The following is a 24,519-nucleotide window of genomic DNA, read 5'->3' on the forward strand; positions in this document are numbered from 1 at the left end:
AAAAAATGGCCTTACCATATGAATGCCCCATCAAAAATTTATGCCATGCAATGTTTTTCCAATCCTTTATTGTCCAGTTTTGTTGAGCCCCTTTGGAGTTTAGCAGATTGATAATAAAGTTGCTCGTCATTCATTTCACATTGGGGAGAAAAGAAGGAAAAGTTATGGTGGGTACAAAAAGAGGAATAGAAAATGAGAGATTAACCGATGAGTTAAAAGGCTTCAGGGTGAAGAGAGAAGGTTAAAGAGAATCAAATATCATTGTGGAAGGTGATGGTTATCATTGTCCAGGATCAGATTTTTTGAAAAAGTAGAAGGGCGGAAAAAAAAAACACGATTGCGGAGGTGGAGGCAGATGAAAGCAGAAACGGGGTTACTGAAACGGAAAGAGCACATGAAGAAATGGGAAGGAGGAAGCCAAAAGGGAAAAAAGTGGCAGATTTTTAAAGGAGATTTTCAAAAGGAAAGAGCCCTGTGTAGATGGGACAGACACTGAATATGAAACAGAAACGAATAAATAGGAAATAAGAGAAGAAGATGGAGCGGAAGAAGAGAAATGCCTGAAGCAAAATGAACTTTAAGTTTGAACTGGGTTACAGTTAAATAATGTGAGGGGGAAAAAAAACAAAGAAGCCTGAAGCAAGAATAAAAGAGAAAGTCAGTGAAGGAAGTCACCTGCGTCCGTGTTGATTGGAGTTACAAAGAGGTGACCTTTGCAGACCTCGGTAGCCAGGCTGGCAACTCGAGGCTACATTAGCTGCAACATCGACAACTGCACCATGAGTATAATTGTGGGTAACCAGGTTTTCACTAGGAAGAAAAACATGTAGAATAAAACATTTTTGGTTCTGCCGCATCAAGTCTGATACGTTTTTTCAGGAGACTGAACAAGTGGAATGACGAATTGGTGGAGAACTCTACTCAGCGGCGATGATATCATGTATATGAAAATCTTGGATTTGTTCAGTAGAGAGTGAATAATGGAACAAGAAATAAGACTATGACAATGTATGACAGCAGCTTTCCTTTGGATGATACACCAGAAACGACATGACCCCATGATTGATCACCTCACTGCATCATTCCTAGTCATGTGTCCCAGCTGTTCAAAGCCAATGGAATATCACACTTATGTATTTACTCCCAAATCCCATAAGTAAGAGAAAATGAACGAAATTAGCTGCATGGTTATTGACAGATAACAGATATAGTTTGGAGTCTGTTGTCTGTGTTATATAGACTGAGTAGTTGGGGCAGCATTTGTAAGATGGTAAAAAAAATAATAATAAAAAGAATTAATAATTGAAGACATGGATGCACATTGCATTCAATAACGTGAAAATGCTGGAGATTCATGTTTTACTAAATATTACTAATTTCACTAAGTTCTCTGGCTTGTTACACACAACTCAAAATAAGTGTTACCCTTGAAGGTGTTTTAACTTGTGGGGGTGTACATGGAAGAAAAAATGGGAGCTAGCGTGAGGCTTACAGAAGCAGTACAAGAGGAAGGAGAAGGGGGAAGCAACTGGGAGTGTGTTGGCCTCTAGGGATGCACCATGTGTTGGAGTGGAGGAGGAGGAGGTGGAGGAGGAGGCTGACGGGGTGGGAGATTGGGCGGAGCGAACGAAGATGCCGGGGGGGTGGTTGAAGAATACCGGCTTTGATGAATAAAACATCCACGTGAATGAAGGGGTGGTGTGAATGCATTAAGGCAGGCGCAGAGGAAGAAAAGAATAAGAGAAAAGAAGAAGTGGCAAGAGATGAAGAGGAAGGAGAAACTAAAAGCAAAACATTTTTATTTATAGAGGTGCAGCGTGGAAGGAAGACGGAAGAGAGAGGAAGGAGATAGAAGAGGAGGAGGAGGATGTAGCGAGAAGAGAAGGGAAAAAATAAAGAAGGTGAATTTGCTGTTGAGCAACAAAGGAAGGATGCAACAGAGGAGTCAAGTTCTCAAATATGTGTTGGCTGGGCTTTTGGGTTATGAGTGGTGGACAGGAAGTGGGCATGTATCAGAAGTGTTAGAAAGTTAAATCTATTTCGTATTTATTACACCAAAATCATCAATCATAAATCTATTGTTTCCAATATCCAACAAAGGTTCAAAAAAGGCAACTGGACTTGTAGAGTTTTTTGAGCAAGTTTTCTCAAGAGGAGTTCCTATTTAAACCTCAGACTTCCCACCAGTCCCCTAGAACTGAAGAAGCTACTCGGATGAGTGGTGAAACGTCTTCTCAAAAAACTCTACAAGTCCAGTTGCCTTTTTTGAACCTTTGTTGGATATACCATGACCTGGATGACTGAGAACCTTCACAGACATATTGTTTCCAACTTCTCGTGTACTGTCATATCATATCCCTGCTAAATTTCAGCCTTTTAACCAAATCTGCAAGAAGATGCAAGACTGAAGATGTCAGCTTAGGCTCTATTTTCATTTTTTTTTTTTAGCATTTTATAAACTACTTTGAAAAGAAGCTGTAAGTATAACACATGAAAACACATTGAAGAAACACATGCCAATTCATTCTAGTATAAAAGTCCTGCACCAAATCTTAGCCAAATGAAGGTTATGGTATTCCGTATATGTTTAAAATAACTTAGGGATTCAACTAGGCTGTGGTTTGTAGTAGTATTGAATTGTATTATGTTGTACAGACGCAGGTTTCTAATATTTTGTCAACTCCATTCACGAACAGTCATGCGGATAAGAATAAGTGCAAGACGGTTATATAAAATTTGTGGTAAATGAGTGTATGCTCAATTGTGTTCTTGTAGGGGCGTGAGTACTTCTTTGTCTGAACTGCATTTGTTTATTAAGCGTCATGTCTGCATTTGTGTGTGTGTGTGTGTGTGTGTGTGTGTGTGTGTGCGCTTCCATTCTGGTCTGCTCATTAAAAACCATCTGTTCGTGTACACGGAGCAGTTTTTGTGTGGAATTTTAAGTGCTGTCGTGGAATCGGACACCCACCATTCAGAAATCGTTTGACCTTTTTACACTCTCGGTTCTACTCTAGGTGTGTGTGTGTGTCCTTTCGCTGATCGGTCTAAGTGCCTCAGTGAAGTGGACACCTTCACACCGTCTGGGCTAAAAGATGGGAATGAAAAGCCGATCGTTGAGCCGCGTCTGCCTGACCTCCTGCAATTAGTGTGCGCTTCTTCTGTGATTTGCGACTCTTGTTGTTGTACGTTTTTTGTCTGTATTTATTTTTATTTTTGTCAATGTCGTCCTGTGACTCCTGCCACTCTAGAGCACAAGTGGATGTCCACATTGAACCTGCATGCATGTGTTTCTGTGTTTAAGTCTCATTCTGCGCATAATTCATGAGTATTAATGTCTGTTTATTTATTTTAATATTAATGAGATGGTCTGCGCGCATGAGTGGGTGCAACAGACAAAGGAAAATGAGAAATGGTGCAGATACGTGTGTGTGTTAGTGTATCTGTGTGTGGTTTCTCAGTTTAATTGGTTCCTGGTTGTGTGCACTTAACATATAAGTATGTGTTTAATGTGAGAGAGGACAGGGGATGAGGGAAAGCTAAACAAGGACAGACAGATGTGATCATTTGAATGTCCTTGGGCTATTATAAGATGTGCTGAGTGTTTGACCGGGTGCTCTCTGTGTGTGTGTTTGTGTGTGTCCTCGGGGTGATTTAGTGGTGTGAGAGGGTATGTTTGTCAGCCCAAACTGGCAAATATCAGCTGCCCTGGGGCCTGTGCAGGGAGTTGGCGTTGGGTAAAGGGTTGAAGAAAAGTAGGACGGACAAATTAGACTGTGATAAAGTGAGTGAATGACGGAAGAAGAAATTCTGATTTGAATAAAGTGAGTGTGAAAAGAAGTCAGTTTAAGAAATGTAGCCTTGTCTTGATGGAGAAAGATAGATGGACAAATGAAGGCAGGGAGGCTTATTCAACCAGTGTATACTTTAAGATATTATCGGTTCTGTCGATAGATTAAAATATTTTATTGCAATTAATTGCATGATTCCTGCTGCTTTGATCACTTCCTGATTTCCCATATTACAGATTCTGTGTTAAAACAATTAACGGCGTTAAAAATTTGCACGAACACGTTAACTTTGACAAACGCAGTTCTTATATAAGCTCTAAATGCACTATATGTCATACACACTCACTTGCCAGTTCATTAGGTACACTACTGAAAACAAACCCATTCTAACATAATAGTCCTGCACTAAATCCTCCTTCATTGTTGTGATGCGTGGCAAGGTGGTAGAACCCAATTGCAAACAAAAAGACTTAATATACAAAATCAGGGACAAAAAGCGCTGCAGGGTAGATGCAGGGTAATCCAAAAAAACAAAAGCTAGACAAAACTCGGAACACAGGGACGCACGAGGAGCTCAACCGAAAGCTAGGAGACACGAGGGTACAACAACAAGCGGGTAGCTAAACACAGAAGACTTAATGGAGGTAACATCACAGTAAAAGCGTCTCTAGAGGCAATCAGAAGATGAGTGTTTTCAGCTTTTAGAAACCTACAAAGCTCACACCACGAGTTTAACAAGAGAGGCAACTGATTAGTGCAGAGGACATTTAATAGAGGAGAAGCTAGTGTGGCATTGCACAGTAGGAGACCAAACTACACTCGCTTGCCACTTCATTAGTTAGTCCAGTGAAATACATTCTACCATAACAGTCCTGCTTTCAATCCTCTTTCATGGCTGTTCTAGTGTTAAACAGCATCAGCATCAATAAATGATCACTGATCATTTAGGAGGATGTAGTTTGTGGCGCTGATAAACTGGATTGAATCAAACTCTTAAAGTGTTTCTGTTATTTAGCCTAGCCCACTGACAAAAATGCCAAAATAATAGGAACATGTGTTGGTATGACACAGTTTGATAGTACTACAAACCACAGTTTCCAAATTGAAAACACAGTTGACTCAACAGCTCCTCAGTTATTTGAAATGAATGCTGAATATCATAACTTTCATGAAGATAAGATAAGATATAGTGCAGGGCTGTTATTGTTAGAAAGTTTTCACTAGTGTACCTAATGAACTGGCAAGTGGATATATATCATACTAGGCCTCCAGGTTGTGTTGAATGCGGTGTCACAGATCATCAATATCATTGTGTGTATCGAACCTGACTGTGTGCATTTTTACAGCTTCTCTGTCAGAGTGTCTCTTTGCGTTACGTCTTGTGTGCGTTGTTGTGCATTTGTTTGTGTGGTCGTGACTCACCGTCAACTGTCTGCATTTTAGTGGTGTGTGAGAGATCGTCTGTGTGTGTGTGTGTGTCAGATAATATTTGTTTCCAAATGACGGTGAGGAAAGGTGAAGACTGTTATTGACTAGCGCTTTATGCCGTGTGTGTATGTGTTCTTGTACAGCTATCTTTTTGAGGACCACATGCTAGTTACCATCGAAGTGAGGACATTTTGGTCCTCGTGTCTTTCTGAGACTATTTGAGGGTGAAGACTTGGTTTTAGGGTAAAGGTTACAATTAGGTTATGGTTAAGGTTAGGGTAAGGGGCTAGGGAATGCATTATATCAATGAATGGCTCAAAGATAACCATACAAATGTGTGTGTGTGTCCGTTAAGTTGTGAGGATTCTGCCAGTAGCTACTCTGGCATCTAAAAGCAGCACAAACATAGTGACAACAGAGACAGCGACATGATAAAACCCAACAGCCTCGAGGGCATGAGCAATGATCCGTGTGTGTGTGGTCTTGTTTTTATTAAGTTGCGTGGGCCAATTTTTTTTATGGAATACTAACATTGTGGGGCCATTTTTGCTGGAGAGAGAGAGAGAGAGAGAGAGGAGGAAGAGAGAGGCACGAAAGAAAGTAAATATGAGAGCATTTATTATTGATGTGTTCGCATTTTGGTGTGTCTCTGTTTGGAGCCATCAGCAGGTTGTAAAGTGGGTCCGTAAGGAGCCGTCTGTCTTCAGGCTACTTTAAAACCCTGTCTGCCCTGGTTATATGGAGGGCACAGTGTGGGTGTATTTTATTTTATTTTATTTTATTTTTTTTTTATTTTTATGCGTGCTCCTACCAAATGTCAGACAATGCGTGCGACCAAACATGCTCAAGGAAAGGTGAAAATCAAACCGAGCGAACGCGTATTCCTCCAGACCTTTTTATGTGGGTGATTGTGAATGTATGAGAGTGAGAGTTGTGTGGGTGTTTCTGCCTCTTGAGACGCTCTAGACCGGCGCTTGTTTGACTGGCAGCCAAATCCTGTGTTTATTCTTGTCCGCAGATTTGTTCTTGTTGTTTTTGTTTTCCTCGCTATTCTGAAGTCAGGAGGAAAGATGTTTTTTTTTCCCTTTTCTCCTGCGTATACACTTCCAGATACTATATATTTAGAGCCTTAGTGCTTTCAGGTGGAAACTTGTGACTGTAATTTTGTTGATTTTTACGTTCTGGGATGGTGGATTTCAGTTCTGGGCAACCGTTGCGCTTACTAACGCTCTTATGGAGTCAGCACCCTGCTGCTCCCTCCATCTAATCAAAGTCTAATTTGCATATATCGTCTGGGCAATGGAGTTCACTGCCTGATAAAAATCCAAACCAGTTCTGAATCACTGCGTTATAGATTAAGAATCTGAACTAATGATGGTTTCTTTCTTATTTCTTTCAGGGGACCGATGTGAGTTCGACCGGCGGCAGGGCAGGTGTGTTCCAGGTGTGTGTCGTAACGGAGGGACCTGTCGGGAGCTTTCAGGTGGGGGTTTCCGATGTGAGTGTCCCGCAGGAGGCTACGAAAGGCCGTACTGCACCGTCACCGCTCGGTCCTTCCCACCCAAGTCCTTTGTCATGTTTCGGGGCCTCAGGCAGAGATTTCACCTCTCCTTCTCGTTAACGTAAGTACATTGACTTGGGTCTTTGACTCTTAAAGTTTCATTTCTTCTGGTTCGATATTTTTTTTTTCCGCAGTTGTGTCTTCTTCCCCTGTTCCTTTCAGCTACCATCTCTCGTCATCCAGCCTCACACAGACAGAGATCCATAACCACTCCTCTTTGATTCTTAGTTCTCTCGCTGTTACCGAGTCTCTCTCCTCTTTGCTTTAATCTAGTTATTTCATCTCCGTCTGAGATCGATCCCATTATGCATGGTATCTCTCTCTGCTGCCGCCACATCTCTCCAGCGAGAAGTGCGTTTTCTCTTCTCACTCCTCTTTCATCTGTCAGTTTACTACTCCAAGTAACATCTCCTTGGCTGTCTTTCTTTCCTCTCGGTGTTCTTATCTTTCAAGAACACATAGCGGTGACTTCATGCTCTTTTAGTGAAAGGGTTGAGACTTCTGTCTGTAAAGATTTGCGTGATTCTGAGCATCATTTAATCCAAGTATCTTCTTCAGTTCATGACTTCATGAGGTGGGAGTTTAATAGAAACGTCTAAAAATCTGTCCCCAAAAAGTTTCGGCCCAATAGTGTGTCATTAGAGTACCACTGATTGGGGATTGCAAACTAATTACTCCAGTTACAGGTAAGTATCAGGTCGATAACAGACCCTAGTCGTGTAAGTTTCAGGTGGGCACCACTCACAGATGTTCCTATTTAAACCCAACTCCCCACCAATCATTTCTATCTGGAGAAGCTACTTGGATGAGTGGTGATATGTCTTCAGAAAACCTTGTTTCAGCTTGGTTTTTGGGATATGTCCAACCTAATGCATCAAAAGTAGTTGAAGTCGTAGATTCGTACACCTTTAGCCTTCTCAGAATTCACTTCTTTTTTTTTATTTGACCTTAAAAACTGCTTTTGAATGGCTCCTGAGCTTGCTGTGTTGGATTTTCCATTTTGTAGCTTGGGCTAAAATTAATGTTAATATTACAGTAGAGGTCAATGACTGCCTCCTTTGTCTTGTTTGTCTTCTGCCATTGTCGCTACTCCTTCGCCTCTTCATACACTGAGTGGTTGTCTATAGGAGAGCAGAAGTGGTCCTTCAGAGTGGTCAGGCAGGGTTACGGGATGGTTGCTATGGGTGATGTTGTCTAATGACAGTTGCCAAGGTGATGTGCCCATGGGGTTGTTGCTAGGCTGATGGATGTGGCCACTGTGGTCTGGTTGCTATGAGACATTGCGGTCATGGTATTGTCACCAGATGATCATTGTTGCATAAAAGCACAACATGTTCCATTGATTTTGGCACCGATGGTAACAAGGAATGAAGTGTGATGGAAGGGTTTTGGTCTTAAGATATCGCTCAACATTTCTTATATGGGACTCCTATATGGGATCAATCCTGTTATTCATGGTTTCTGTCTCTGCTGCCTCCACCTCTCTCCCATAGACAGCCACAAAATATATTGTGTATATAGACAATATACAAGTGAAGTGCTATGGTAACAACTAGGACACCTGAGAACAACTAGTTTCTAAGTGTTGTTGAGAAAGGTGGGGATGTTGCTAAACACCGTTTGCTTTGCTGCATCCTTTGTCAGAATGGCTCATTCTTTTGCAGACAGCTATATACTGTACATAATGTCGACAACTCTCCGCTCATTTCTATTTAACTATCGTGATGGTGACAAACCATAAACTGTATAACTATGGACAATGTGTCGCCACTTCCTTGCATAACAAATAACTAAAATTCACAAATTCACTTAAGTGAAACTTATCCAAAAAAATTGACACTTGAACATGCATCAGTATTATATTAACTACCTAAAATGACAGAAACCATCATTGGGGAAAAATATTTGACATGTATTTAGTGTTTTAGTTTGGCCCAAGTCCCATCCACTAATATGGAGGAGGAGGAGCTTATTACCTATACTGGAGCAGTTCTGTCGTCCATCTTTATACAGTCTATGTGACAAACTCAATAGTGTCCAACAACAGAGAGATCTTACTTAGCCTGTCATTCTTGTTCCTGTGACGTCAATGTTTTATTTAGCAACCTGTCTACTGGGACTGATTTGCACATAAGAAACATTTCTCCCACATAAAAATTAAATCATTTTTTCCATCAGGCCCAAAAGCTGATTTTAAGAAGGTTTGAGTTTAACTCTGCTTGTGGAAGTATGATAGGTATTACTTCTCTGCTCTACAGGAATTTGAAAGCAAGTTAGTTAAGGGTGTAAGTGACAACTTACTTTGAAATTATCAAATTATTAAGTTAAAAACTTGAGCATCCTTCATGTGGTTTCCTGCTTTAGGAAAAATTTCCACCTTTTACTTATTTTTATGCAGTTTTTGGCTTCAAATAATTAATTTCAGTAACATTAATCACTTGCCTCTCGGCTTCACTGACTCCACTTATATTCTCCATTTACTCTAGCAAGTCTCAGGATACTCTGTTTTTCAGCTCTTTCCTGTGGCTTGTAGACATTCAATCTACGTTCCACAAGATAAGATGCCACGGTGCTGTTCAGTGCTGTTGGAACTACAGCAAGACACATGTCTGCTATTTTATAACCCTGGGTTTATTTTAAGACGGTGGCAGCATTATGGGATAACAGGGGTATAAGGTTGTCATGATTGAACTGGTGATAACATACTCTCCTACTGTATTTGTATCCTCTTGGTACGACCAAATTGATCTTTGGTTGGTATTTAAGCCCAGAATGTAAAATGCACGTATTCTCGACTCAAAGTGAAATAGGAATCAGCAGGAATATCCTTCTTCAAGCAGGTCATATGGCAGAAATATATAACCTTGGATCTTCAGGGCTGCTGTTCTGTAGCTGAATCTGACCTCTAACATCTGCGGACTTACGGATTTATTTTCAAATCTCTAGTGTTTGGGTTGTATCCAACTTTACTGAAGGGAGAGGAGCACTGAATTTCCATTTTCTGACAGATGTCAGGTATCAACTGCATTAATACTTCGCAGGGCTGTATGTGAGCAATGAAACTAAAACAAGAAGACAGTACCATGTTTATGCAGTTGGAAAAAAAAACTGCATCTTGCTGCCAAGAGTACTTCTGTGCTATAGAAAATAATCTGCTGTATGACTCTTCCCAACTAAACAGGAGTCTGCAGAAGTCATTGTTGTTTTCTCCAGTGAAATTAGGTTTTGCATTATATGCCGTATCAGGGTCAAATGTTGCATTAACCAAGCAGATGGCTAAAAATCTCATCTGAAAATATCGAAGCTATATTTACTGTAGTACCTTGCTTGTACATCGGTCAGGCATAACATTATGACCACCTTCCTAATATTGTGTAGGTCTCCCTTGTACCTCCAAAACAGTTGTGAATCATCAGAGAATGGACATGGGAACTAGCCCAATTATAATAATACCCATATTGCATACATGATATTCCTGTATTGTGTGTGTTTGTGTGCATCTAGATTTGCCACCCTGGAGAACAGCGGTCTTCTCTTCTATAACGGACGCTTCAATGAGAAACACGACTTCATCGCCTTGGAGATCCAAGAAGGACAAGTGGTGTTCAAGTATTCCACAGGTACTCCGTCTGTGTCTGTATCCGGGCGTGACTGTGCTAACACGCTCTCTAGAGGTTGTCAATTTACATTCCCACAAGGACGTCTCTCGGAGGCTGTTTGCCGTTCCTTAATGAGATTTTATTTAGGCTCAGTGTCTGAACTGAGCGGATTATAGCAGGTGGATCACAATTAGACATGTAGTGGGTTGAGTGAGGTGATTGGTGCAGACTTGGAGGAACACCGGTGCAATTATTTTAGGCCATTTTTAGAGTAATTATGTTGATTGGGTTCACTTTGATTTGATAGTTAATGTTGCCTTCAATTGCAACTCATGAGCTTGTAGTTAGGATCTGGGAACTTATTGAAAATGTTTCTTACAAAGTTGTGAATCCAGTCTAACAACACTACAAACTACATCTTCAAGAAGGGTCATTTGGTTGAATTACCACCTTTTTGACGCTGGTTAAACCAGAAGTGAACATTAGAACAGCCATAAACCAGGGATTTAGCGCAGGACGGTTATATTACAATGGGAAAAATAAAGGATTATCTTATTATTTGTAGATTTGGTGCATGCAGACGTATGGACGGAAGTGGACGGATAAAACAGAAATAAACATTTTAAAGATCATAATACAATGTAACATCTGCAAACAACTACCCGCATTTTCCTGCAGGTGAATCATCCACTCAGGTCAGTCCCTTCTTGCCCGGCGGCGTGAGCGATGGAAACTGGCATACGGTTCACATCCACTACTACAACAAGGTGGGTTTCGACCCCCCCCCCCCCCACCCCCAGTCTTTATTCTTCATCTCATGTTTCATCATACATTTATTTAACTGATGTCTTTTTAATCTCCTGAAGTGATTCTGTGATGTTGCTTTGCATTTCACTTGCTATTATTTGTGCTTCTGAAGGCGTCGGCGGGAAAACTTTTAATAGCCTTTGTGCTGACAGAGCAGTTTGAGTGTTGGTGTGTGGGCGTTCACTTGTCACCGTTTCATTCGCCGCACATCTCCTTTAATTTTCTTCATCTCTTCTTTCATTTTCCTCAGCCGGCTATACGCTATGTGAGTATGAGTGTGTGTCAGAGTGCACATACACTTCCTTCGCTCCTGTCTCTCTTTGCTCTCTCGTTTTGTTCTTTGTTTTTTTTCTTTTCACCAGCAGACAAAGTGGAGAGTGACTGTGTTGTCTGTCTGCTTTGAGTTTATCCTCTTACCCACTTGCGGTGTTTTGTCTCTCGTCATACTAACTCAAATTTTCCCCCTTTCTTTCCTAACAAATATGATAGTAGTGTAAATGCTTCTCTGCTACTATCTGGGCTAGTGTCTGACTGCAGCGACACCAGTAAATGCTGCCATGTTTCTTTTCTTGCATGCTGACTGGTGTCACAGTGCGCTTCTTTCGTTTTCTGTTTTGTAACATTCAATCTCGTGTGTGCATTCAGCCCAAGCGCAGCATGAGCGGTGAAGCCCAGGGCCCGTCGGATGAGAAGATTGCCGTGGTGAGCGTCGACGACTGCGATACGTCCCTGTCGCTTCGCTTCGGCACGCAGCTTGGGAACTATAGCTGTGCTGCGCAGGGCAAACAGACCAGCAGCAAGAAGTGAGTTTTCTTTCCTTCAGCTCTCCATCTCCATCCAGACTTGAAAGCGTCACATATCTGGAAGAATGCATTTCTCTGAAATGATGATGATTCATCTTATAGTTGCATTGGGACTGTAGGGCCTGCAGCATTAACCTGGAGCTTGTCACCTGAGACGTCACCAGAGGACTGAGTTTAATTTGCTCACAACAAAATGGCTCTGATTGGTTAAAAGACCATCCAGTGCAGATGTATTTTTTTCTCTGTATACACCTATTATTTAGGTGATGATGAGAAGGATATTCAGAAATTCAAATATCTCCCACTGCTCATCACTTTTACTTTGGTGTTTGCAGCAGTTTAAGTCAGATGCAGTAGTCAGCACCCAACAACACTGTGATTTGCATACATACCACACAACCAGTGATAGGCTGTTTAGGCTTCTGCATCAATTTCATGCTGTAGCTACGGCGACAGCCCAGACCCTGTGCGGACCCTGACGACGTAGTCTGACATGCACCTCCCCAGAAGTGTAGCTACAGATCACGGTGACTGCTGCAAGAGCTGTGATTGGTCAGCTTGGCAGTAGCATGTTTCCGCTTTAGTATTTCCGGCTGATTCTCCATCTCCGCAGTTTTCAAATCGATTGTTTTGGATCAGTATAGATGGAACACACTGAGGTTAACTGAGAAGGTTCAGAGATACAAACATTTGTACGACTCGTCTTCAGCGAAAGTTTCAGTTGCAATTGTTGAAAGTGAAGCAGGAAGTAGAAACAAAAATTAACCTGACTGGCAAAAAAGACACAGCTCCGGCTAGTGTTTGGATGGCGTTGTTACAGAGTGAGCCAGACTGACGAGCGCACAAGTATAAATGGCTTGCATTGGTGTTGGCTACGTACGTAGGTTACGGTGTCTAGTCCCACAGTATTTTAAATGAGCCTTGAGTCTCCAGTTGGACTCCCTGACCTTTGTTTGTTGCACGTCATCCATCAGCTCTATTTCCCCACTTCTACTGTCTGTTGCTATTCTTTTCAGATAAATTCTAAAGTTTTAAACTTCTAGTAAAAGACACAATGTCCATTTCACCCATTTCCCTATAAACTATTTACCTTTTGAATTTCTTGTTTCCTCTGTGAGATAATGAAGCGGAACATGGCATGAAATGCATTGTTATACTCTAATGCTTTGTCTCTGGCACGGCTTGGAGTGTGTCAGTGCTATTATAGCACGGCGTCATTTGTCCCTTCTGACATTTATGATCAGCTAATGGACTGAATACGACTGAAAAGAGCTTGTGACGTTAAAAAAAAAAAAGAAAAAAGTATTTGGCTAAATTCCTGAAAGTGAAATTGCTCCATAAATCTGTCTTTACATCTGGTGTAGCAGTCTGTGATTAATCGTTGACCTGGAGCTGTGGGCGGTGTTTGCACAGGATGTACCGGCTTCTTTGCAAAGACAACTTTCATTAACCATAATCTGTGTCTGATCGGAGGCTTAACAGATTCTCAAAGTCAATTTTCCCAGAGTAGAGAACTAATAAAGCCGGTCGATGTGTGTAGGTCCACACTTGGCCAGCTGGCAGCTGTTACGGAGGTTGATAGATGTGTCAAAAGATGAATCACGCCGAGTGAATTGGGATAGCGTTACTACCCCGATCAGGCATAACATTATGACCACTGGCAGGAGAACTAAACAACTTTGACCATCTTGTGACAATTCAGTGTTCTGCTGGGAAACCTTTGGACCTGGCATTCATTGGTGTGGATGTTACTTAGACATGTAGCACCCACCTAGACCAGACCAGACACTCCCACCCCATAGCAATGACACTCCTTGATGGCCGGGTTAGTTTATATTCAGAGATACACAAAACAGAAAGGAAAAATTTTGATTCGTACTAATTATTATCCATTTCTCATATAGAGGAAGTCATGTTTCCAGCAGATGCCCCGTGTTGATCTCCTCATAAGGTCTCAGTCATTCTGAATTGTTCCAAAACCAAGGATCCCCAAAGGTGACACGTGCAGTCGCTGGTGCGCATAATCACAGTTGCTCAGCTTTAATGTCTGTGTTCACTTAATTTAACATTCAAGTCTCGCTGATCAGAGCACTAAACTTTCAAAAATGGTGTATTCAAGCTTGTAAGCTGATCACAGGTCGGAAGAATGTGCGTAATCTAATGCAGATTTAAGCAGCCTAATCTGTTAAAACCGTGAAAAACGCTTGACATCTGTGGGAGAGGATTTTCAGGGAGCAATCGGGCGAGGTGACTGCGGAGACCTGAAGGGTTTAACGAGCCTCGACTCTCTGACGTCTTCGTGCTGTCTGTTTGCACTCGCTGTAATGCTGTGGAAGGAATCGTATTTATGGTGAGACTTCATCTAATGCCGAGGTGTGTGGAGGAGGAAAAAGAAATACGAAAAGGTCAAGTTGAAACACTTGAAGCAACAAAAGCATTAAACTGACATGTTTTGGCTCATGGGTCTGATAAAACAAAACAACCAAAGACATAAACCAATCAGGCATAACATTATGACCACCTTCCTAATATTGTGTAGGCCTCCAAAACGGTGGTGACTCATCAGAGAATGGACATGGACCTTCTGAGGGTGTCCTGTGGTGTCTTGTTAGTAGAAAGACTTTGGGTCCTATGGGTTGAGGGGAGGGGCCTCTTTGGATCATCCCACAGATACTTGATCAGTTTGGGATGTAGTGAATTTGGATGCCAGGTCAACACCTTGTGCTGTTCTTCATGTTTTTTTTGTTTTTTTTTAGTTGTTCCTAAAGTGTTATTGTGTGTGTACCTGTGTCAGGCTGCATCCTGCTGGGGATGGCTGCTGCCATCAAGGAGTGTCATTGCTACGGGGTGGGGGGTGTCTGGTCTGGTCTTGGTGGGTGCTACATGTCTAAGTAACATCCACACCAATGAATGTCAGGTCAAAAAGTTTCCCAGCAGAACACTGAATTGTCACAAGATGGTCAATGTTACTTACTTCTCCTGTCAGTGGTTTTATTGTTGTGGCTGATCGGTGTATATATATGTATACAAGCTAGGAGACACCTAAAATTGCAGGTTGACATATTATCATGTGCTTTCAGGGCTGTCATTGCACCAGTCTGGCAAAAGAGAGTAATGATCAGCAAGTATACCGTAAAACTGCATAAGAGCTGTTATAAAAACGTATTAATCGCTAATAATCGCTCATTCATACCCCATGGAAATGCACTCACTTGCCAGTTCATTAGGTACACTAGTGAAAACATTCTAATAAAACAGTCCCGCACTAAATCTTACCTTCATGATTGTTCTGGTATTCAGCATTAGCTTCAAATAACTGAGAGAGCTATACATTCAACAGTGCTTTCTTTTTTCTGTTTACTTGTATTGTGTTGTACCATTGTAGTCAGCGGGCTAAAGGCTAATTAACAGAAACATTACATTGTGTAATTTAATCCAGTTTAACGGCACCACAAACCTCCAGAATGATCATCCAGTTGAATCACCAGCTTCCCGACGCTGTTTCCACATCAACTGAACATTAGAGCAGACGTAAAGTAGGATTTAGTGCAGGACTGTTATATTAAGATGCATGTACAGTATATCTCTCTCTGCTGGTCGCTTCTTTCTGCAGCGTTTTTAAGTTCACGACTCAGAACATTCAGATTCGTTTAAATCCAAGTTTTAAATGCACCGGTTCGTTGGGCATTGTCTCTTTGACCTTCGAACACAGCAGCAAGTGTATATCCCCCACTCACACACACACTCACACACACACTCACACGCACATGCAGCAGAGCATATGCAATAAGAAAGACAGCTTGTCGTAGCGTTGATGCCTGGCCTCGCCTCCGTAAGCTCTAATCACGTCGGCCGCTGCTCCGTCGGAGCCGAGAGCGGAGACGATCAAAGAGGGAGGCCACACACTAGCGCTTGAACACGCTCTCCTCCCCATTAGCGTCTCGCCCCTCCTCTCACTCCGTCTTGACATCCTCTTCTAATGACTTTTCCCTTTTGATATTTGCTTTAACTCGCAGTTAATCCCATGTTTGTTTGGCTCTGGGACTTTTTGCCCTTCAAGTGCTTTTCCACTGAGGTCTGTTGAATCGATCCAGGAAGGGAAAACTCAGCTCACAATCGAATCATTAAAAAAAAAAGATAATGTTGCTCTCTAAACTGATATTTACTGTCCCCTCCTCACTCTCTCTCACTCTCTCTCAGTCTCTCTCTCTCTTGACATTTGCTGTAACTCACATTTAATCTCCTGTTTGTTCATCTGTCTCTCCGTCTGTCTCTTCCTCTCTTCTTTTTTCTTTTTTTCCAATTTCTCACCCGAAAAACACGACACCACCATCTAACGTCTCCTCGCCATCCGCTGTTATTCTCTGATTCATGTTCCTTTTGGCGTTTACCTCCGATGACACATTTAATCCCGGGGTTTGTTTAAATCCCTTCTTTTCATTTTCTTACGTTTTCCTCTCTTCCTTCATCCCATCTCCTCCCTCCTCCGCTCCGTCCTCAAAGGGATAATCCTAACCTCCTTTCCTCTCTCCGCTTTATTTACTCCTCTCCCTTCTTTATCTTCCCGTGTCTTAGGTCCCTGGACCTGACGGGTCCGCTGTTCCTGGGCGGAGTTCCCAACGTGCCTGACAACTTCCCCTTTGGCACCCGGGAGTTCATCGGCTGCATGAAGGAGCTGCACATCGACAACAAGCCGCTGGATCTCGCTGGGTTCATTGCCAACAACGGAACGATCCCTGGTCAGCGTTGCAAACCAGATTAGTTGTTCTTAAACACATAACAGATCATTTAGCATATTCTCCATTTTGGCTCTTGTTTGGGTGATGCAAATCACAGTAATTAGTTTAAACATATCTTTCAATTGTGTGTGCTATAAACAACTTTTGAAAGGATTTTTACTGATAACTAGCTATTAATCCCCCAAAATATAATTAATATAATTAAAATGATGACTTAGATGTAGATTGTGTTGTAGTTCCTACAGCACTGGTCTAAAAAAAGACAAAAATTATCACAATAACACTGTTAGTCTTTAAAGATGAATATGCACATTGGTGGCTGTAGACCGTTGGACGCAGCTGAAAGCGACATGCATCATGATTTATGATTTAAATGTGTGCATTTGCAAAGATGCACATCAATGATGTTTACTTTAAAAAAAACAAAAAACAAATAAAACACCGGTGATCTCTGTTGCTTCTTGCAGGCTGCAGCGCCAAACTCCCCTACTGTAAGTCCAACCCCTGTCAGAACGGAGGGACGTGCAGGGTGAGCTGGGAGACGTTCTCCTGTGACTGTCCTCTAGGATACGGAGGAAAAGACTGCAGCCACGGTGAGCGGCTAGATTTGTTGTCCCTACAGAATATAATACACTGCCTGGCCAAAAAATAAGGTCACACGCTCTAATATTTCATTGGACCGCCTTTAGCTTTGATTACAGCACGCATTCTCCGTGGCATTGTTTCCATAAGCTTCTGAAATTTCACCAGATTTATTTCCATCCAGTGTTGCATTAATTTTTCCACCAAGATCTTTTATTGATGATGGAGAGTCTGACCACTGAGCAAAGCCTTCTCCAGCACAACCCAAACATTCTCAATGGAGTTAAGGTCTGGACTCTGTTGTGGCCAATCCATGTTTGAAAATGATGTCTCATGCTCCCTGAACCACTCTTTCACAATCTGAGCCCCATGAATCCTGGCATTGTCATCTTGGAATATGCCTGTGAACATCAGGGAAGAAAAAAATCCATTGATGGAATAACCTGGTCATTCAGTATATTCAGGTAGTCAGCTGACCTCATTCTTTGGACACATAATGTTGCTGAACCTAGACCTGAGCAACTGCAGCAAACCCAGATCATTGCACTGCCCCCACAGGCTTGTACAGTAAACACTAGGCATGATGGGTTGGACTAGTTTCTATTTTTCCTGTCTCATCTTTGCAGCATCTTTGTTTTTCGACGTCTTTTGTAAAATCATTAACCTGACTTTTGTTATTCTGTCCAAGTCCCAGCATTTGGGTTCTGCGTTTGGGTTCCCGCAACACATAACAGTCGGTGCTGGTCCTGCATTCATGTAGTTGACCAGTGAATGTTCATTTATGTCACTGAGGTTTCTCTCTGTCCTGAGAAAGCACCCACACACCCTGAAGCAGGACCTAAAAAGACCCTGGACTCGGGACTTTGGAAAGGTCCCTGCTGTCCAAACGCATCTATTTTTGCCTACCCTTTTTTTTTTTTTTTTTTACACAGACACAAGCAGTAAAATCCTCTGAATAGGCCGTAATCACCATGGTGATAGCTCAGCTTTTATATATAACATGATGGCACTAAAACACAAATTGAAGCACAGACAACAGGGATTGAGTTTTCCTTGAAGACGTAATTCCCTTCATCCAAGTAGTTGGGGAGTTGGGGTTTTATTAGTAGGAGCATCTTTGGGTGGTGTCCAACTGAAACTCAAATTGCTAGGATTTGTAACGACCCCCTGTTGAATTAGAATGTATTAATTTTCACTAGTGCATCTAATTAGCTGGCAAGCGAGTGCATACGATATCATAGCAATAACAGCAAATCATAATTTTAATTGGTCTAGCCACAGTTATAGGGAATACAAAAACGTTGCTGTGTTTCCAAAGTGTCACATAAGTAGAGTAATGGTAACCTTTAACAGTGTCGGTAAAGCAACTGTATAAGTTGAACACATGTACATGGATTGATGGAGGGTTGAGTGAGTGTCGACCTGCTGCATGTGAACGTATTGTGAAGACGTACAAAACCTCAGCTATTTGTTAAACGCTTTATTTCCTGTATATAACTGAGTGATTGTCTTCCCAAGTGGATGGTTTTTAGGACAAGTGGACTCTAGGCAAGTTTCACTCATTTATAAGGACTGACGTGTTTTGATTGCGAACCCAGACGTTCAGGTCTGAGGGGAAATTATGTCGTCAAACGTGCTTGTGGGATTAAATTACGTCTCAGTAATGGGTGTACATGTAATCCCAGACTTGGGCCTGTGAACCTTTCAGTATTTGACGTGACTTACCTCTTTTATCTACTTTTTCATTTGCCTGGAGTAGCCAGACTCTGGGATACCTGGCTATCAGGGGTCACGTTAACCAAATATTTTCCGTCATTGACCTTTTTTTTTTTTTTTTAAATGTGACGGAAAAATCTGAAGGCCATCCGTCATTTTGACAGATTGCAATTCATACCCCTGACCACTTGGTGGCGAGTGACCTTATTAATTGGCTCTTGTCGATTGCGTTCCAAACATAACGGGACTTTTGTTTTTTTTTTGTTTTTTTTGTTACCATTTAAAGTCAATACTGTTCTGAAAAAGTACTTAAAGTTAATGAAACTTTAATGAAAATTAAATGCTACTGAATATGTCTTTATTATCATTTAAAAAAATTAAAGTGACGGGTAAAAATATAGTGTGACGAGATTTTTATGACCTTGTCAGTCAAAATGACCGACCTCTGCTGGCTATCCTGGATAAAATGGGCGGACTGAGAACACTTTTGGATATTTGAACTGCACTTGGTCAGATGCCTTCTTTGAGTTGGGACAGTACCTAGCCAACGACTGATGATGTTTCGCAAGAACGCAAGGTCACACATTAACGAACGTCCCAGACCAAATGTCAACCCCCGAAAGATTTTGTGGGTTGGAAAAGTTCGGGCTACCTTTCAGGCTAGAAGTTTACGCCTTTGTTTGACAACTGACCACAGCGAGAAAACTGTAATGGTGAATCGTCAAAATCGCGAATTATGCAATTCAAGATATTATGGTCAAAAATGATCAGTAACGGTGACATCTTGAGGCCGTTGTGGGTATTTCTGTTTTTGCTTTTTTTGTTTTTTTAATGCGCAGTTTTTCTCTGCCCTTCTACTTCAGTGATGACGCATTCACATCGCTTCCTGGGTGACAGCGCCCTCTGGTGGGACCTGAAGAATGACGTGACCATCTCCACGCCCTGGTACCTCGGCCTGGTGTTTAGGACCAGGGCGCGAGAGGGGACACTGCTGCACGCCCAGGCCGGCCAGTATACCAGCCTGGTGTTCCAGGTGGGTACAGACTCTAGTACTGCATTAGTACTGTAATACATACATTTTTTTTTACAGTACTATTGGTACAAATGGCCTTAATTGGGATACTTTTGCTAATGAGCCTCTGGCTAAGATTATTGCTACCTTCCAAACGCAACAGACGGCTGTGGCCCAGTAGGTAGAGTGTTGTCTGGTTTGATCCCTGGTACCAAGGTAGAGTACCAGTAGGTACAAAAGTGTTCTATGAATATAAGAAAATGTGCTCAAAGAGATTTTTCTGCTTGGTCTTTTCTCCTTCCTTTCATCACTGCCAGAAGCTAATAAGGCTTTAGCTGCATTTGTGCTAAAACATAAATGGCTAGCTCTTATTCCTCTTTAGTTCCATCAACAGTTTGATCTTAAGGTTTAAATCAGGCTGCACATTTAAAGCCAGATCTCAGCAGGTGGCAAAGGATGTAAAAATATTGCGTGGGCTGCTAAACGTGTTAGCAGCATCAGTCACACTGATTATGGAAATCACTGCTAATGTGCATGTATTTAGCGTTTTGATGCTAAAGGATACGCCTCGACTGTATGTGGCGTAAACATTCAAATGACACAGCTTTTACATAGTTTAGATTTGTAACGCTGCATCAAAAGAGAGCTTTGATTCGGCAGAATCTTGAGCGGGAATGCAGCCAAGACGATTCCACGCTTAGACGTTCACACACAAACGCACGACGATAGAAACATAGTAAACCATGTCTTCCCTTTCTTATCTAATGTTGTTTTCCTGTTCTTTTGTTTTGCCTCCATCTCTCTCAGGTGATAAACGGTCAGCTGGTGTTCTTGGTGACACGCGGCTCAACCAGGCCGGTGCGACTGCGGCTGGATCAGGTTCAAGTGGCAGATGGCCGGTGGCACGACCTCCAGCTGGAGCTGCGAGATGTCCGCAGCGGCCGCGAGACGCGCTACGTGGCCACGCTGCGACTCGACTTCGGCCTCTACCAGGTAATAAACATGATGTGAGCCTCTCAGTGAAGGCTGTTAAGATAAATAAACGTTCTGGCAATGAGGAGAGACATTCATAAATGGATCATTATGGTGGTATTTCTGAGGCCAGCGAATTTAAATCCTTAAATAATAGTATTAAAATGTTGTAAAAGTAGTTAAAAGACGCCTGATTTCCCCCAGCTGTAAATGAATAACAGAGTTTCCATCATATCTGCTTTACTAAATCAATAACATTTCCCTCAACACTGTCATTTTCTGGTTTCCTTCGTTTCCAGGGCTACCCGTAACAGATTCATAATCTTAATTGACTGTGTTCAGTTGGAAAAGGTTTTTTCTTCCGGCTGTAAATCTTTTTGATTTGATTTAATTTGGATGTTTGAAATCTGATGGACAACATTATTTAGTCTAATTACTACAAACCTCCCTAAGTGAAATTCTGAACCAGTGACTAGAGACATACACTGATCAGCCACAACATTATGACCACAGACAGGAGGAGTAAATAACATTGACCATCTTGTGACAATACAATGTCCTGCTGGGAAACTTTTGGACTTTTGGGCATTCCTGGCCTCCAAATTCACTAGATCCCAAACTGATCAAGTATCTGTGGGATGATCCACAGAGGCCCCTCCCCTCAAAGGCCCCCCCACTAATAACATCCTGTTGCCAGACACCACAGGACACCCTCAGAAGACCCATGTCCATTCTCTGATGAGTCACAACTGTTGTGGAGGCACAAGGGAGACCTACACAATATTAGGAAGGCGGTCATAATGTTATGCCTGATCGGTGTATATACAAATATATGATTAAATGGCATTTTTTGATCTCCTTGAAGTTTAATCTGGGGTTTAATAGGGAGATATCTTAACAGTCATTGACAGTATCACTCTACTATGTTTTCCCTCTCACTTTCAATATACTCTCAGACAAACACACAGACACATTCACACACACACACAAATGCCTATAACATACATTGGTTTTCCTATAACCCTGCATGGCATCAGAAACTGAAAGACGTCCTTTAGGCTGCTAATCCTACTTTCCCTAATCTCCAATGGATTACTATTATGTCAGATTTTACTGGATGATGTCCGTTTGATCCGTGTGTGCGTGTAACGTGAGCACAGAAAACACACACACACTGACACACAGCCTCAATATTATTCTCATCTGTGGTTATTTTACAGTAAAACGTGATTTTCATCCTTAAATTATCTGCCATCTTCTTATCACCTTAGCAGCACGCTGAGTAAACGGTGCAGAAAAACGATTCTTTAAACATGAAATTACTAAACATTGTATAGCCGCCACTTAGATAATTAAGCAGTAATTAACTGTGAAAGTGTTTGGCATGTGTGCACGTACTATCAGTAAACGTATCTACATTTTAACATCATCCACCGCTGCTGAATCGGGCTCATTGATTTTGTTTTTGATGGCTGTTGTGAGCTAAGTTGCCTGTCAGCATCGCTTCGCACTCCTGTCAGCGTTATCAGACGAGCGCTGACCTTCTCTGCAGTGATTGTACATTAATATTTCTATGATTTACTCCTGCACACAGTCCACTTACCTTCATCCCTGTTTGCCTGAGATGGGCCTCGTCACTATAGTGGGAAATTAAAATATGTATTTTGCATAGACTGTATAAGGATAGACGGTGAAACAGCTCCTCAAAGGAAAAGTGAAAGCAAGTAGAGCTCCCCCTGGTGGCTGGCTGCAGTATAGGTCATAAGCTCCGCCTCCTCCATGTTAGCGGATGGAACTTGGGCCAAACTAAAATACTAAAATACACGTCAAATAGTTTTCTTTAAAGGATAGTTTAAAGACAGTTGTAAATGTAGTACAGTGTATAATCCAACATTTCCTTGTAACTGGTGGAGGTAGAGCAGAGTGTAGTTTTAATTAAATGGAAACGCGAGTAAGTCTGAAGTGTGGTTGGGTCATCAGAATCTAGACTCTGGCTCCACAGTCGCAAGATGGCGCTGCCAGTATCCCCGGGAAAATAGCGTCAGTTCGGCCAATGCAAGGAAGTGGGGACGCATTGTCCATATTTATATACAGTCTATGGTATTTTCCAAACCCCTTGCTACTGTCGTTGCTCATTTGTTCGTAACTCATTTTTCTGATGTTTCCAAATCAGATAAATTACTGACTTCTTGTATGTGGTCAAATAATCTTACATTACGTCTCTTGTGTACCTTTCTCCAGGCATTGAGATTGCCTCCACCAATTAATAATAAAAAATAATCTTTTGCCCTTCCTGTCCTCATCAACCCGCCGTAACACCTTCTACCTCTCTCCACCTTTATCTCCCCATTAGGGAACAGTGATAGTGGGTAATGAGATTCATGGTTTGAAGGTGAAACATCTGCATGTGGGAGGAGTGCTGGGCTCCGGAGAGGTTCAGAACGGGATAAGAGGATGCATACAGGTGAGGATGGATGGCTTGCATTTTTAATGTTTAATGAATGGCGGGTGCATGGGAGCTTTAAATATCACCACATGAGAGATTTTAAAGCGTGAACGAACGAGAACCTCTCCTTCTCCGTGTGCAGGGCATTCGGTTGGGTGTGCGGCCGGACTCCCCTGCCCTGCCCCGACCGTCCAGAACCGTCAAAGTGGAGACTGGGTGTACTGTTGGCAACCCATGCGTCTCATCTCCATGCCCAGCTCACAGCCGCTGTTCCGACCAGTGGGAGAGGCACACCTGTATATGTGAACCAGGTGAGTGAACAGAGAGATGATGTTGGTTTTGCAGGAGAAGTTGAAGATGTTGAAGGAACGCAGAGAAATGTTGTTGTCTGTGGTTAATTGACTTGATATCATGAGGGTATCCAGAATGCAGCCGGTTTCAGAAAAAGGTGGTTAGTTAGACTTAATTGTTCTCAAGGGGAAATTCTTTTCACCCACAGATGTTCGTAATAAGAACCCCAAGTCTCTACTTGGATGAAACACCATCAGGAAATCCTATAAGTCTTGGCGCCCTTGTTTGAGCTTTGTTTTTTGGATATACAGTGACCTGGATAACTGCGAGCCTTCACAGATAAAGCTTGTTACATACTCTGCGAGAAGCGAGAAATTCGTTCTCCTTCCTAGGGCTGCAAGAAGAAGAACCAAGTTCGTTTTGGCAAGGTATTTACGAGAGAATCAAGTGCCGAACTCCGGGGAAGTCCTCATAGGGCCTTGTGGGAGATGTGGGAGATAGACAAGAGGCACTTTTTTTATTATTTTCGGATGTTGGCCAGTCGTTTTGACGATGGCGTCCGTCGGATCATGCTGTTCATTCAGCATGCTCCCACATACAGTACGCCGATCTCTACCCAGGAGAGATTAGCGGTCACACCATGAATGTTAGCATCTGGGAGCTCATAGACTGGCGGCTAGCACTTCTGCTTTTCTACATTAACCACGCCCACTTCCAGTTTCTGACCAATCACAGAATAGTTGCCGGACCCGACATGAGAAAAAAGTTCCTCTCG

At 42.1% G+C, this 24,519-nt stretch overlaps 1 protein-coding gene across 1 annotated transcript in view; it reads left to right on the top strand.

Annotated features, from left to right (window-relative positions):
* The window catches only part of celsr3 (cadherin, EGF LAG seven-pass G-type receptor 3), a gene marked incomplete at its 5' end in the record, with an annotated part of 123,547 nt that overhangs the window by 40,961 nt on the left and 58,067 nt on the right, over window positions 1-24,519 (top strand). The window contains 11 exons of the mRNA XM_084553707.1: window positions 6,616-6,838; window positions 10,282-10,397; window positions 11,055-11,143; window positions 11,434-11,448; window positions 11,829-11,986; window positions 16,562-16,725; window positions 17,193-17,318; window positions 19,887-20,056; window positions 20,843-21,028; window positions 23,361-23,471; window positions 23,596-23,764. Of these exons, the coding sequence (XP_084409833.1) occupies window positions 6,616-6,838; window positions 10,282-10,397; window positions 11,055-11,143; window positions 11,434-11,448; window positions 11,829-11,986; window positions 16,562-16,725; window positions 17,193-17,318; window positions 19,887-20,056; window positions 20,843-21,028; window positions 23,361-23,471; window positions 23,596-23,764 (1,527 nt within the window). The remainder of the gene's footprint in view (window positions 1-6,615; window positions 6,839-10,281; window positions 10,398-11,054; window positions 11,144-11,433; window positions 11,449-11,828; window positions 11,987-16,561; window positions 16,726-17,192; window positions 17,319-19,886; window positions 20,057-20,842; window positions 21,029-23,360; window positions 23,472-23,595; window positions 23,765-24,519) is intronic.

The sequence above is a fragment of the Chelon labrosus genome, assembly GCF_963514085.1.
Source record: "Chelon labrosus genome assembly, chromosome: 10".
Lineage (NCBI taxonomy): Eukaryota > Metazoa > Chordata > Actinopteri > Mugiliformes > Mugilidae > Chelon > Chelon labrosus.